At 31.4% G+C, this 15799-nt stretch overlaps 1 protein-coding gene and 2 long non-coding RNA genes across 7 annotated transcripts in view; 2 read left to right on the plus strand and 1 right to left on the minus strand.

Moving 5' to 3' along the window:
* Positions 1–5132: 5132 nt before the first annotated feature.
* On the plus strand, positions 5133–6412 carry LOC134723528 (uncharacterized). Its single transcript, XR_010108102.1, has 3 exons — positions 5133–5199; positions 5784–5869; positions 6297–6412. It is a non-coding gene; the product is annotated as an uncharacterized LOC134723528 (long non-coding RNA).
* A 678-nt stretch (positions 6413–7090) lies between these two features.
* Positions 7091–10814, plus strand: LOC134721518 (uncharacterized). The gene is made up of 3 exons (XR_010107871.1): positions 7091–7137; positions 8554–8637; positions 10423–10814. It is a non-coding gene; the product is annotated as an uncharacterized LOC134721518 (long non-coding RNA).
* A 102-nt stretch (positions 10815–10916) lies between these two features.
* The window catches only part of LOC134721517 (hemicentin-1-like), a 42681-nt gene continuing 37798 nt past the window's right edge, over positions 10917–15799 (minus strand). For 4 of the 5 annotated variants that reach the window (XM_063584597.1, XM_063584594.1, XM_063584595.1 and 1 more), the window contains one exon: positions 10917–13549. In XM_063584597.1, the coding sequence (XP_063440667.1) occupies positions 13276–13549 (274 nt within the window). In that variant the 3' untranslated portion in view covers positions 10917–13275. Of the gene's footprint in view, positions 13550–14294; positions 14896–15799 lie in introns of those variants that run through there. The other variant, XM_063584596.1, reaches the window with a different exon arrangement.

The raw sequence follows: 15799 nt of genomic DNA on the forward strand, positions 1-15799 counted from the left end.
ATGTAGAGCATAATTATCCTTTTAGAGCACTGGTGGTGTTGGTGTTGCTTAGTTTTTAGATTTGATGTTGTGTTTTTGTTTTAGAGTTTGCTATTTGTCTTCTTTTTTTTGCCATGGTTTTGTCAGTTTCTTTTTCGATTAATGAGTTGTATGTCACTCTGGTATCGTTCACTTCTCTTTCTCCAGTAGAACCTATCACATGCAACAGTCTATCGAGACATATAAGCAAATTGTAAGCACCTGATTTCTGGTAAAATAGTTTTATTTTGATACATAACGATCATATAAAAAAGAAGATGTGGTATGAATGCCAATGCGACAACTCTTCACAAGAGACCAAAATGACACAGAAAGTAATAGCACGCTATTAATAATCTAGTTTATATACATAATTACACAGCATATAACATCAAGGAAACTTTTTGACTATCTAATTTATTAGGTATGTTTAGGTCACGCATCATTGTAAATAGAACAGACGAGACTGTCAAATAAATGAAAGGTTTAGCGCAATACAACCAGGTTTTATCCACCATTTTCTACATTTGAAAATGCCTGTACCAAGTCCGGAATATGACAGTTCTTGTCCACTCGTTTTTGATGTGTTTTGTTATTTGATTTTGCCATGTGGTTATGGACTATCTGATTGGATTTTCCTCTGAGTTCAGTATATTTGTGATTTTACTTTTTATCATACAAATGAATGATTGAAACAGAACAAAAAACAAAGTCCTTGCGTTTGTTATAAATATCATTATTTGTACAAAAATATTAAGTCGAGCTCTTTTCAAATTATTTCAATGTTGGATCTTCAACAATGATTTCAGATGAACATTTTTTATTGGGTAATTTCAAAAGAAGTAAATAGCTGTCTCAAATAAGAAGGTTTCTAAAAAAATAAGTACTATTTGTACGCGGCAATAACTCGAGAGAAACAAAAAAAAATTAAACAAATAGGAATAATATTTTAGAATTTTGCGTTTTGTTATTCAAAGTGTGTTAAAAACTGTTAAATGCTTTTGTCTCTCATTATTTTTTGTAGATATGTGAAAAATGATAAAACAAAGATATTGATGAATTTATGTGTTGCTTTAATTCTGTCATATGTCATATTCCTAGCCGGCATAACACGCACAGAAATCAGGGTAAGAAATAATAAAAAAGGGAATACAGATTTTTATAACTTACCTACATGTACATGATGTAGTAATTATTATGTTTCTATAATGAAAGTTTTGACAGTATCCTGAATATATCACAGTTAAATATAAGTAAATTGATCACGAACGTATCATTCTGATTTCGTTACAGACGAAATAGACTAAAATAACAATGAGCAAGAACGATTGAAAAATTAGCGCTTTATTAGAGACAACACTTTAAATATTCAATAATAAAATATCAAAATTAGAAAAAATTACAATTTCGATAATCGTTGTCATTTCTAAGGAGAATAAGGGTAGAACTGGCTGTTGAAGGAAATATATAAGAGAGTGGCAAACATACCAATAAAACCCCTTTCAAACTCATAAGTCAACGCCATAACAAACAAGACCAAACATAACAAAAGACAAACTACAACACACAAAACACCAATGAATGTGTAATACGAACCCCACCGAAGCTGGTGGTGATCTCGCGTGCTCCCAAAGTGTAAGCAAAACATATTTACTTCTGCAACTTCACTATCACTTGAAAAGCCTTGATAAATCACATAAGGTATAATTAATAGAAAGATAGTTTTAATGACGCCTTAAATATTCATCATTCAATTCTTTGATTACGTCAATGTGATTGTAAATTTAATGTATATATTTGTTTTGCTTCGAAAGCTAATTCGCTGACCATTATAATTTATTATATGATATTCTTTTGGTAATTGGTTTATTTTATTCAAAGGAAGTCTGTACAGCGATTGCAGTAGCCTTACACTATATGTTCCTAACCGACTTTTGTTTGATGCTAGCTGAGGGAATTCAAATAGTGAGAATGGTTGTCATAGTATTTTCAACAAGATCTATTATTCATTGGTTGTTACCTCTTTGCTGGAGTTAGTATCCTGCTTTAGATATTCATTTACGTCGTCTACTTTTGACATTTAGTTCTTATTTGAATATTGCCAAAACGGTTTCATAACAAGTATATACATATAAGCAACCATTTTTCGTTTTTTCGTTTCTCACGATTATCAATAAATGTTTGTTAGAAAACTTTTTTAGAACAACGGTTGTACAATAAACAAACAAGTTTTTCTTCATGCTTTTGCACATACTATTGTGTCAAAACGATACAAGATTTGGTCGCAAAATTAAAAACAGTAGTTGAACAGATATTCTCAAATTGAATTAAAATCAGTAGGCAATACGTGTATTTCATGTGCAAAAGATTAAATTTCTTAAAAATACATGTATATAAATTCTACACAAAATTATGTTATTATAATGCAGTTGAAATAGACGTGATACTATCTAGACATCACCGGGACAAGTAAATAAAATAACATTGGATATGTTTGAATAAAAACTTCTATATTTCTAGTTGCACCTGTTATTATTGTTGGAATTTCGGCCGGCGTGACCCAACTAGAAGGTTATGGCAACTTTCAGTTGTACGTATCTTATGAGTATTAATTAAAATTACAATCATGTATTTCAACCCAGAAATGTTGTTGAAAGGTTTTAATTGTTTTTGTATTTATCTAATTAAAAGGATAATTTAGTTATGTCAATGAGGAGTCATTCCATACAAATATGATGAGAGTTGAGTTTTTCATAAAAATAGCTTGATCAATTATGGTAAATAAACAAGAAGAATTTTGCAGATGATGGGGCAAAAATTAAAAGTGCATCCCATCTCCATACATTTATTTCTGCAACAGCCTTATCTTAAAGCAGCATGGTCATCTGATATTCTATGATTAATTCTCCAAATATTGTACATGTTCCATTGAACAAGGGACTTATTAAACCAAGAATTCGAGATGGTGCAGTTGACATTATCCCTTCGTAAATTGTACGGACGCCATCACGTGTTGGTTGACTGTTATGGAATATCCCTTTCTCAGATGATATTGGATATGTTTCTTACGTCGTAACTACAATCAGTTCTCTTTTTACGAATGTGACCTACCGATTAGACAATTTACTGGGTTTATATTAACATGAGCAACACGACGGATGCCGCATGTGGAGCAGGATCTGCTTACTCTTCTGGAGCACTTGAGATTATTCCTCCCAGTTTCTGTTGGGGTTCGTTTTGCTTAGTCGTTGGTTTTCTATGTTGTGTCGTGTGTACTATTGTTTGTCGGTTTGTCTTTTTCTTTTTTAGCCATGGAATTGTTAGTTTTTTTCGAACTTTGTGTTTGGATGTCCGTCTGGTATCTTCTGCACTCTTTCATTAACAAATTTACAATAAAAGTCCTCTATTGTTATTATATAATTTAAATTTGTTGTTACAAAATATTATAAATTATTTTAAATTAAGGAATGTATCTCCCTCATGCAAAGCTCTGATTCCTTTCACGAATTTGACTATACTTTTTGGACCTTTTTGGATTATAGCTCTTCATGTTTTATATAAGCTTTGGATTTCAAATATTTTGGCCACGAGCATCACTGAAGAGACATGTTTTGTCGAAATGCGCATCTGGTGCAACAAAAATGGTACCGTTGATTTTATTACTACCACTGGGTCGATGCCTCTGCTAATGGACTATTAGTCTCCGAGGGTATCACCAGCCCAGTAGCCAGTACTTCGGTACTGGCATGAAAATACGGATTTTTTATGTTATTAAAATTTGTTGTTACAAAATATTATAAATTATTTTAAATTAAGGAATGTATCTCCCTCATGCAAAGCTCTGATTCCTTTCACGAATTTGACTATACTTTTTGGACCTTTTTGGATTATAGCTCTTCATGTTTTATATAAGCTTTGGATTTCAAATATTTTGGCCACGAGCATCACTGAAGAGACATGTTTTGTCGAAATGCGCATCTGGTGCAACAAAAATGGTACCGTTGATTTTATTACTACCACTGGGTCGATGCCTCTGCTGGTGGACTATTAGTCCCCGAGGGTATCACCAGCCGAGTAGCCAGTACTTCGGTACTGGCATGAAAATACGGATTTTTTATGTTATTAAAATTTGTTGTTACAAAATATTATAAATTATTTTAAATTAAGGAATGTATCTCCCTCATGCAAAGCTCTGATTCCTTTCACGAATTTGACTATACTTTTTGGACCTTTTTGGATTATAGCTCTTCATGTTTTATATAAGCTTTGGATTTCAAATATATTGGCCACGAGCATCACTGAAGAGACATGTTTTGTCGAAATGCGCATCTGGTGCAACAAAAATGGTACCGTTGATTTTATTATATGTTAAAAACAATACTTTTTTTATATAATACTTTTGTCCTGAGAAAGAAAAATGCAATTAGATAAAATAAAAATTTTGTAAAGTAAAGATAATATCAATGTCTTAATAAAATATTAAAAAAAATTATTTAAAAAACCAAGTCTCATTTATCATATATTTACACTTTGGTACATTGGTCGTAAAAGAGAAACACATTTTGGTTCAAACAACACATTTTTGAAATCAATTATTCAAAAAGTTCACTTGAAAGTATTTGGATTCAAATATTAAGTGCCAGTCTTTGTAAAAATCAGGCAATTTAGGTAAAAATCAAAACATGATAAGAAAAAACCCACCGAGCTAATCATACTATTTAATACTAACCATCATTCTGAGTTAAAAATTATTAGTCTTTCGTTTGTGTGTGTCTGGTAATGTCAAATAACTTGGTTAGAAAACGAGTTATCCCCCCTTATTCGTTAATTTCTAATGCATTTCAACCAAATTGTATCTTTTATTACCAGAACAGAAAACGGAAATGAATGTAATTTTTGTGCATTACTACATATTATGAACTGAAATCAATGTCAAATTGGGTGGGTTTTTTTGGTCATGTTTTCACCACTGCCTGATTCTTAGGCAGACTGGCACTTAATGACGATCTGCAAAAAAAATCTGCATAATACTGAAACTCATCAAATTAAACCAAGCTTTCAAGTGGTCTAATTAATTCGAATATATGACTTAATTATTTTTATTATCAATTCAGTTGCTGGTTGAGCCTTGAAACAAATCTAATATGGGCATTTATAGGACCGGCATTGCTTGTAGTTTTGGTACGTATCGAAAGTAAAGGTAGGGATTATATCTATTCGAATTCAGTTCTACTAACTTATGAATATAATTTGTCACAAACAGTTTATACCGTATACATAAACACCTGCTTTCATTCTGTATATTGCGGACACCAAGTGGCACTTTATCATTTGCCTATTGACTTCATATAATTGTGACAACAATGCTACCCGCCTTTCTTAGAATGTGAAATATCGAGTTAAACCATGCACCGGGTTTGTACTAGCATGTACACAGGACGGGTGCCCTTCTCGAGCACCTTGATATCAATCACAGTTTTTGTTTGTGTTTGTGTTGCTCAGTCTTTAGTTTTATATGTTGTGTTTTGCGTATCGTTATTAGTATATTCATCGTTTTTCGTTTTATTGCCATATTGTCCGCTTATTTGGTTTGATGAGTTCAAATATTCTTTTGGTATCTTTTACCTCTCTACTCTTAAAAAAACCTTGCCATAAACATGTGTGCAGTACGTGATCTCATAAATTCGGACGAAACGTGCATATCCCAACAGTACACAGGTGCTGTGTTATCTTTTTTTTTTTAACAAAATCATTGTGTATTGCAGATTAACGTTGTTATATTTGTTATAATGGTACATAAAATGTTGACTAGTAGGGGAATAGCTGGAAAAACACTTAAGGAGAAATCTAAGTAAGTTAATACATTACTTTCATTTTAGATTTGTTTTATACATTTTATAAAACGTTCCCTGGAATGAAAACAAAATGTTAACAAACCCTGTACAAGAATTATCAACAACATAGCCTATATAATCAAGGAAGAAACTTAAGAATAAACACAAATAACTCATACCATATGAATATTTATATAATTCTTGTAATCATGATCAGTTCATTTGAAAAGAGGAAGGAGTACAGAAAAGGCTAAGAAAATGTAATAGTTATCTAGCTACATAATGTATAACTAATATTCAGATGTATCGAAGGAAATACATGTATATAGAAAGCTAATATGAGAATGAAATTGATATCTGCTTTTAATCATATATTCCAAATGTGTTTGAAATACATCGCTACTATTCAATCAAATTTGAAAACTTTTATATCGTCTGCTCCAGGATTGGTTTGAAAAGTATCTGCATTATTTTGCCATTGTTTGGAGTAACATGGGTACTTGGTGCGGTTTCTGTGAATGATGATTTGGTCATGTTCCAATACCTATTTGCAATTTTCAACTCTCTACAGGTATTATTTATTTATCTACAAGGGTATCTATACAATCTGCATTTTTTTCTATGATGTCAATTTCAATTAAAAAGATATTGACATATATCCCAACGCATACATTACGGTCGTACCTGAACATGCTTGAGAGACATCGATAAAAAATATGACAATCTAAAATAATGAAAATAAACGACTGAAATCAACAACTCACTAGTTTTAAAGTCACCGTAACAAATACGTTTTATGAAACGATTTAGCTGTGTTTTAACTAACTCGCAACATGCCGTGCGCAATCAGAATAATCGTAAGATTAAACCGATTTCGTCCTGTGTCCAATCGTTTTGTTTCACGGTTGTGACATTTCGACAGGTGTCGATTCGGATTGCAGGAGAGATCCACGGGTAGCAGGCGATGCTCTTTTGTTTCGCTCCTGTAAGAGTTAAAAGGATTACATCAGTTTTTGTTTCTTTCCTTGATTTGTATCTGCTCGATCGATGATGAGATTTAGATATACACACAATTGTTGACAATTACAATTGATGTAACCTGCTAAATAATCCAACTCAATGTTAAACATCATTTTTGCTTTTGTATAATCATCAGTCATCTCGGAACATTTAAAGTTAGAATAATTATTTAAGTCAGAATGAAAATAGATGTATTAAATGGAGATAAATATTTTTATAACAGGGTTTCTTTATTTGTTTGTTCCACTGTTTCTATAATAAGCAGGTGAGTGTTACTGTAAAAATAGAAGAAATATTATAATGGGAAATAACTATTTAAGTTTTTTGTACCAATAGTCGATTGACCGCAATCAAAACAATCTTATTTACATCAGTATATCGTCGTGTTTGTAGCCGTATTTGTCTACTTCCCATTACTATTGATATACTTCTAAATGACGTTTTAAATCATTCATGAACAAGACACAAAACGAATCCGTCAAACTTGCATTAACATTGTACATGTGTTGTAATTTGTTTTAACTGTTACTCAATTCCTCAATGCTCTTCAACTTTGTATTTATTTGGCTTTTTAACTATTTTGATCTGAGCGTCACTGATGAGTCTTATGTAGACGAAACGCGTGTCTGGCGTATAAAATTATAATCCTGGTAATTTTGATAATTATTTACTCCCATCGGAGTATTCAGTGATCAGGTACTGGAATGACGATGATTTCTTAAAGTGCAAGTGCAAATTAAATGTTTAAAAATTAGTATCACATCTTTATTTACGAACATGAAGATTACAACTACATAACAATTAAATAAGATAAATACATTTGATTACACATATCTTTATTTTACTATTACGTTTATACATGAGAGTGATCCATAATTATAAGATTAATTGGCAAATGTCTTTAAATGGAAAAATTTGAATTAAATAAAAACCTGTAAAGAGAATAGAAAAATGACATAAATGATGATTATCATTTAAAGTAAAGTATACTAGAACTTACAATCATGGTGAGTGTTTCTATTTCATATTGCACTTATCTCTTATATAGATAAATTTTTCAACATGTGCATATATGTGTGTTAGTCAAGTTGTTGTTCACGTTTATTTGCAACTGAATGGTTGCTAACTGTAATGGTTCAACAACATTAACACTTACCATTCATGTATTGAATATTCGTCTGATATTTACATTGAACGATTATATTCCTTATTTTGAATATTTGAGTGATCCTGGATTTGAATGAAGATAGGGTGATGCATGCATTCAAGGACGCACTATTCATTTTGAAGTGAATGGAATCGTTTCTCTTGGAGTCACTGAATTAGTTTTATTTGGTTTTTATACAAGAGTATTCAAGCGGATTTTTTTTGTGATTCTAATTCTATTTGCGGACAAAATTATAAATGGAATTCTCATTTATACCAAAAAGCAACGCCAAAAAAATGATAAAAAAATGAAAAAAACCCATTAAAATTGCAGACCTAGAAAATATCTTGATATTTTTAAATCATCGAAAAATGACAAAACTGCAATATTCTAATGAACTTTCAGTAGTTTTTTATGTTTTTATACTATCTTTTATTCTCATTTGTTTCCATGTTGTACTTTGTGTAATTAAAATCATTGCAAGCTTATATTCAGTTAATACATCAAATAATTTTCATGTTATACTGTGCTTAGGTCAGACAAGGTTACAATCATTATCAGAGACGTCGAAAATCAAACCGTCTGGATTCTAAACTATCTACCAATTTAACTAATACTGTGAGTATATGAATATCTGAATAAGTAAAATTTAAAAACAGACATGAAGATTTATGTTGATTCAATAACAAATCACCATACTATAGTCATACAAGGATATTTTCAAATATTCAAACAAAATAAAAAAAAAACTTTTTTGTTTGATTAATGCCATTTACGGTAAAAATCGATTATCTTTTAATATTCTTTTCTTATCTATAACATGCAGATAACCACTCAAAGGGTATTAAAAAGAATAAACCGAAAACCAAGATTAATAAAAAAAGAAGTCCATTAAAAGAGGGACGAATGATATCAGAGGGACAGTCAAACTCATCAATCGAAAATAAACTGACAACGCCATGGCTAAAAATTAAAAAAGATAAACAGACAAACAATAGTACACATGACATAACAAAGGAAACTAAAGAATAAGCAAAACGAACCCTTACAAAACATAGGGGTGATCTCAGATGCTCCGGATGGGTAACCAGATCCTGCTCCACATGTGGCACCCGTTGTGTTGCTTATGTGATAACAAATCCGGTAATTAGTTTTATTCGTTAGGTCACATTCATGAAAGGGAAGGGGAGTGTAAATACGACGTAAGGAACATATCCGATATCATTTGTGAAACGGTTATTCCATAACGGTCAACCAACTCGTGATGGCGTTCGTGAAATTTACGATGAGATGATTTCAACTTCACCACTTGAAACTCTTGGTTAAATAGCTTTCTTGTGAGCAGCAACCCTCTATCGCGAAAATCATGATAGAAAAAGCAACCCTCTATTTTGAAAATCATGTAAGTAAATGCAAGCACAATGTTTCACTATATCAACCAACGAAACGAACGAACAACAAATATCATATTCTTGACTTGGTCCGACATTTTCCGAAAACTGGGATAAACCCGGTTATATAACTATATTTACCTCTTACTTGTATGGCAGTTGTGTAAAACAAGTATGTTTGTTCTACCATTTAAATTCAGACATTGTCCAATTGTCAACTTAGGACATTCTTTGAAATGGTACGATCACAATTATGAAACACAAGTCTGCTCTGTTTTTTCTCTCGTTTATATATTTATTTCCACTTGAAACGCATGAGGTTGAACATTTTCCAAAATAGTTCGGTATCGAGAATCACTGAAGATACATTATTTGTCGAAAAGCGGAACTGAGGAAGTGAATTGTGTTCCGATTAAAACGTCTTAGTATACGTATAATCGGAAATAATAAAAAAAAATGAATTCTAAACTAGTAATAAGATTCAAGGATAATGTTCAATTAGAAGATAAAAAAATATTAGACATTTGATAACATGGGAAAGTGAACATTGATATAAAACATCATTAAAAATGACATGAATGTTAATGTGCCTTCATGGGCTCCGGGAGTACCGATTTTTTTTTATCCTAGACCATTGTGCATCGTCATCCTGTCTTATAAGCTGTAACTTAGATAACCAAAATATAATAAAAGAAAGCGAATATTTAAATCTACACAGTACCAGCTAGATCGTTATTAAAAAACGACTTAAAACATTCATTATTCAGCTTAAAAGCAAGGAAAATATGCAACAGATCGTGTAAACTGTCAACCGAAAGCTGCGGAAACCGTTAGCTACATCAAAGAAATAAAAGAAGATAGAAAACAATTACTTAATGTAATACCAGTATACGTATGTCTGGCTTATTGAAAATATAGACACGTTTCTTCAATTTTTTGGTTTATTGTCTAAAAGTTTTTCATTCCGTCTTTTTGCTATCAATTATAATTTCTATGATTTTTTTTAATATAGGACAACACAAAAAGGACAACAAAATATCAACAACAATATATGTGCTCGAAGGAAGAATCACAGGAAAGAATGTAACAAACCATCTCAATCCCATCAGGTGCTACTTGGAAAGTACACACCAATTGTATTACATGTAATTCATACTTTGATGATTGAATTGGTTATTTGAATAAGTTGTACACTTCTGGTCGTTTTTTTAATATGCTTACTGTAATGTTGTTCATTTTTTATTATTGATAAGGGTGTGTTTATGTTTGTGTGTTTTGTGTATGTTGTGTGTTTGTGTGTGTGTTGTTTGAATCGTTTTATTTTCACACAAACAAACTAATGAATAAGGGCAGCAGTAGATTTATCACTGTTTGAAATTCATTAATCGATTGAGAAAAAGACCAAATCTAGGTTATCATATTATAAACCAAAACTGTGGGAAACACATCAAATATAAGAGAACTACTACACAACAGAAAAATAAAAAATAAAATGTAACACACACATATAAACGAACTTTAATATAACCATTGCCATTTTCTTGACTTGATACAGGACAATGTGATAAAACAAAATTGTGGATTGAACCTCGTTTTGTGGCATGCAAAACCTCCCGCTTTTATGGCAATGTTAAATATAACAATAAAATGACAACATTACATGATAGGACTACACTACATATATATGGAAAAACATATAGGTCAGAGAAACACGTAAATAATAGCTAAAAAAACATGCCAGGTTAACAATTTAACACGCCAAACGCGCGTTTCGTCCACCCAAGACTTACCAGTGACGCTCTGATAAAAAAGTTCAAAAACCCAAAAAAAAGGGTACAAAGTTGAAGAGCATTGAGGACCTAAAGGCCCAAAATGTTGTGCCCAATACGGCTATGATTTTCTGCTTGGGATAAGAACATCTTTATTATTTGTTATTATCTTACTTTGGCAAAATATATATTTTATAGAATTGACTGAATAACAGATATAAAGATATCTAAGTGTAAATATTGTATATGCATTTTAGATAGTCTCTCATAACTCTTTTTAGAGTGGCTCTTGTATGTTTTGTGCTGTTGTTTTATTGACTATTTGTATGCTTTATATAATAAAGAGGTGATACTTTAATGAAATATTGTCTTGTCTATAAATTATAAAACCGCTGACTAACTACAAAATGAAAACAGATAATGAAAACTTTTCATATATACATTCAATTATTCTTCTTATGATGCAATGGCGACAACTTGTTTTGAAATCCGGAGGCATCTAAAATCAGTACACCGTACACAGAGTAATCAGTACAACATGTAACGCCTAATTTACCTCAGCTTAAAGGAGAAGATATACATTTGATCAAGATTGAATAGTTAAAACGGATTTTTTTTTATCTATATCAGTGCTTATCTGCTATATATTTTCAATTATTTTCCATAGTATTCGATAACAAACACGTTTTCAAATGCAAAAACATAACATCATTAATAGGATACAAAATGTATTGGTCGGTAAAGGTTTGTCTAAAGGAGGGGCAAATTTTAATAACGATTGCAACATTATACACATGTTTAGATTATACCAGTGCAAATCTGTTGGTTATCAAAGAATTAAGCCACTTGTACAAATATTGAATGATTACTAGCTTCACAGGATGAAAGCAAGTACTTACTCCGTTCTGCCAAAATAATTAGCAGCAACTGTGAAACTAAATCTGTAAAATGTACACTTTGTGTCAAAAATCTGATGTTTTAACACGAAATTTCATTTTTATAAAATAAATACATTCTTTTTAATTATTCATTTTATAAACACTGTACAAAATGTTGTAAAACTTTTGATTTGAAATGATTATCTTATAAAAAAAATGTTAAGCATGCTTTTCTCAGTTTTTCACTATTTTTGACAAATTACTTGTCTTCAAATAATAAAGAGAGGCGAAAAACAGTATAATTATACTGAAACGCATTAATCAAAGTTTACGGCAACGCCATGGCGATAAACAAAAAACGACATCAAAGACAGACAACATTATATGAAACACAACACATGAAACTAAAGGCAGAGCAGCAAGAGTTCTACATAAAACGGATAATACCATTTTGAAATTAATGTTGCGTTTAAATTGTTTTGTTACACTGTCCTTCCCTGGATTACGATACAAAAGTATAACAATAGATACTGTATACAAAAATATATGTAAAAAGGAATGATTTCTCTTTTCAAATTATGCTTATTTAATGGACAGTGATATTAATTACTTTGGAACCGTGTTACAGCGTTTTCATATACAAAACTAATTAGCTACGTCTCTCTGTGTTGGTGTGTAGGTAAGCTAAGTACAATACAACATAATTGTAACCATGCCGGGCTTTGTTGTGTTATTATATATATTATACAGTCAATCACCCCCTGAAATGAAATATTGTAAATATACAATTTATAATCGTTTAAATTCCGAAAACAGCAACATGAACAGAGCTTCCCACGATTAGAATATTTTCACTGGGAACATATCTAGCACTTTTATTTATGGCATTATGCAGTCAATACCTTCTGATTTACCCTTCATTTAATTATTTTAAAGCCAAACTTCAATGCGTTTAAACTAGATAAGTCCAAAAATTCACTGTCAGCTATAGAATACTAGTATTTAACTTGTAAATAACGAATTGTTGTAAAGCATTTGACAAATGTTGTCACCCTTTCTGATTATGTTTACATATTTTATTCCTATATAATTCTTGATTTATGATATAAGAAAAATAACATATACACTCGAAACAACACACAGACACACACATATTACGAAACATAGAATGTAACACAAGTTTCCAAAATATATTGGTCCTTGAGTTCAATCGAGGCATCACACATTAAGGTCAGAAACTTTTCCGATAGGTAATAACTTTGGTCTGCCAAGTAAATATGTGTCAGTTGTAAATTGTCGGTTATCTATCGGTGGTAGCAATTGAAACTGTTTTGTTTCACCGCTTTCAAGCTCTCTGGGAAATGCATAACCCTCTTCGATGGTATCTTGCTCAACAGGAAGATTATTCATTTGTGTAACGTTCGATTCTTTCAACGTTGGATGGACCACACTAGAGCGTCTCGAAACTTTGTCAATTGATCGAGAATACCTTCTGTAAAAATCCAGGAGAATATATTATAATTTTAACAACATTATTGTCAATTAAAATGTTAAAGAGATCAAGAACGATATATACGAATATCATCTGTTTTTGAATTAATCAGTTCTCTATAATTGTCCTCGGATCTCGGTACTTTAGTTATTTTACTTTAAAGTTATTCTAAAAACTATCCAAGTTCACTTTCTCGGTTCATAAAAATACACGTTTTCAACTGTAAACAAAACATAGCTTCAAAAGTACACAAATGGCACACACAACCGGAAATGTATGTGTGACCGTAGAATGCAAACAATTTACATGAAATGTAATTACAAAATGCAAAAGAGTAAATGCGTGCTAATATTGGTCAATAAGTCGCAATATTTAAAAATTGTAGTCTAGCTTCAAAACAAAATTGAGAATGGAAATGAGGAATGTGTCAAAGAAACAACAACCCGACGATAGAACAGACAACAGCAGCAGGTCAGGTATAAGTCTTCAATGCAGCGAAAAATTCCCGCATCCGGAGGCGTCCTTCATCCGGCCCCCAAAACAAATATATATACTAGTTCAGTGATGATGAACGCGATTCTTTTTTTTATCATGAATGTTTGGCAGTATAATGGCATTATTTAACATTTTTAAAATATGAAGACTGAAGGTAAAACCTGCAAAAAAAACTGCAAATTATACACAAGAAACTAAACTGAAAATAATAAAAGCATACCTGACGTCACGTATACCTAGTAACCTCCTCTTTTCATTCAAGCGTACTGCAATTCACTTGTTTAATCCACAAAGTTTTTGATATATTTTTGAAGAAATACTTAAACATTGAAATACTGACTATTGAACCGCAGCCTTTAATCTTGGAATTAAACTATGCTGAAACTAGCATGTCTGATGACAATCTAGAGAAATCAGTTGTTACAACAATAGAATAAGCTACCAAGTTGAAATTAGACATGCTCATAAGGAAGTTGAAAATGACAACCCTTACGAAACCAAGACGAATTCTTCACAAAACGTATGTCAATAGTACCACCGACCAAAATCACCAAAACTTAAGAACATTTTTATAAAAATGCAAGTGGAAGGGCAGTAAACGAATATGAAACTTGCATTAAAAACACTAAATGCGTACAGCAGCGACAACTCAAAAAGAAAAATCTGTCAACACTAGAAAGAACGCAACAACAAAAAAGTAACAGCAAAACCAAAAGAAGTGAAAAGAAAATTGTTAGTCAGAAACATTCAAAACCAGGAATTACTACAGGTGTTTATGGGTCACTCGAAATTTAAGACAGCTGTGAACTAACTGATTTTGATGATGACGGGTATAACTTTCCATGTTGCATCTGCAATCGAAGATATAAAAAAAAAAATAAGATCACTGGACAAATCCTCGCTACAGTAACTGGTAAGTACATGATACATCGCAATTTATATAGGTATCCGATTCGACCCTGCTATTTGATACGTGAACAATAAAATTGACTGGAATGATATAATTTTTAATCTTAACCATTATCCCATATTATTTATATATCAATTTAAATTATTTAATTCGTCGTTAATACGTCATACCGGCTTATGAATAGGACCTCGTAATTTTTGGACTATAGATGTCACCTCTATGTATAGATAGTTACAGCATATGTTTAAACTAATACTTCGTCCTTTTTCATACACCAACAATGTGAAACATGCCAACCATAGACTTTTGAAACCTATAGGGAACTGATGACGTAGTACTTAGCATTACATAAACGTGAAAAATTACAAAATGTAGGGTTTCAAGGGGACAGCAGGTTTAGGGAAAATGAAGTTTTAATAATCGACAATCGTATTCTTATTGAAGTTCTTTCTTTTTAATAGCAATGTCTACCATTATTTTTTGTTGTTCTATCTATTTCATTCTTTATAACTATAACGGAATTTTCATGGGGACTAACTGTGCACTACGAATTTTATCTGTAATTTTATGAGTTTTAAAACAATTAGCCAAGACCCATCTTAACAACATCTGATTCAACAATTAATAATTGATATTTAGATGATTTATTAGCTCTCAATACTGACGACTTTAGTATGTACACTGAAGAGATTTATTCTGCAGAACTGACTTTAAATAAAGCTAGGACAATGTAGTAACAATGAACACTGTCCTTTCCTTTATCTTGATATCTATATCTTTGAGGTGAAGCTTTATACCAAAATTTTTGATAAAAGAGATGATTTTTAGATGTAGACGTTCCTTTG

Source organism: Mytilus trossulus, chromosome 6 (genome assembly GCF_036588685.1).
Source record: "Mytilus trossulus isolate FHL-02 chromosome 6, PNRI_Mtr1.1.1.hap1, whole genome shotgun sequence".
NCBI classification, from domain to species: domain Eukaryota; kingdom Metazoa; phylum Mollusca; class Bivalvia; order Mytilida; family Mytilidae; genus Mytilus; species Mytilus trossulus.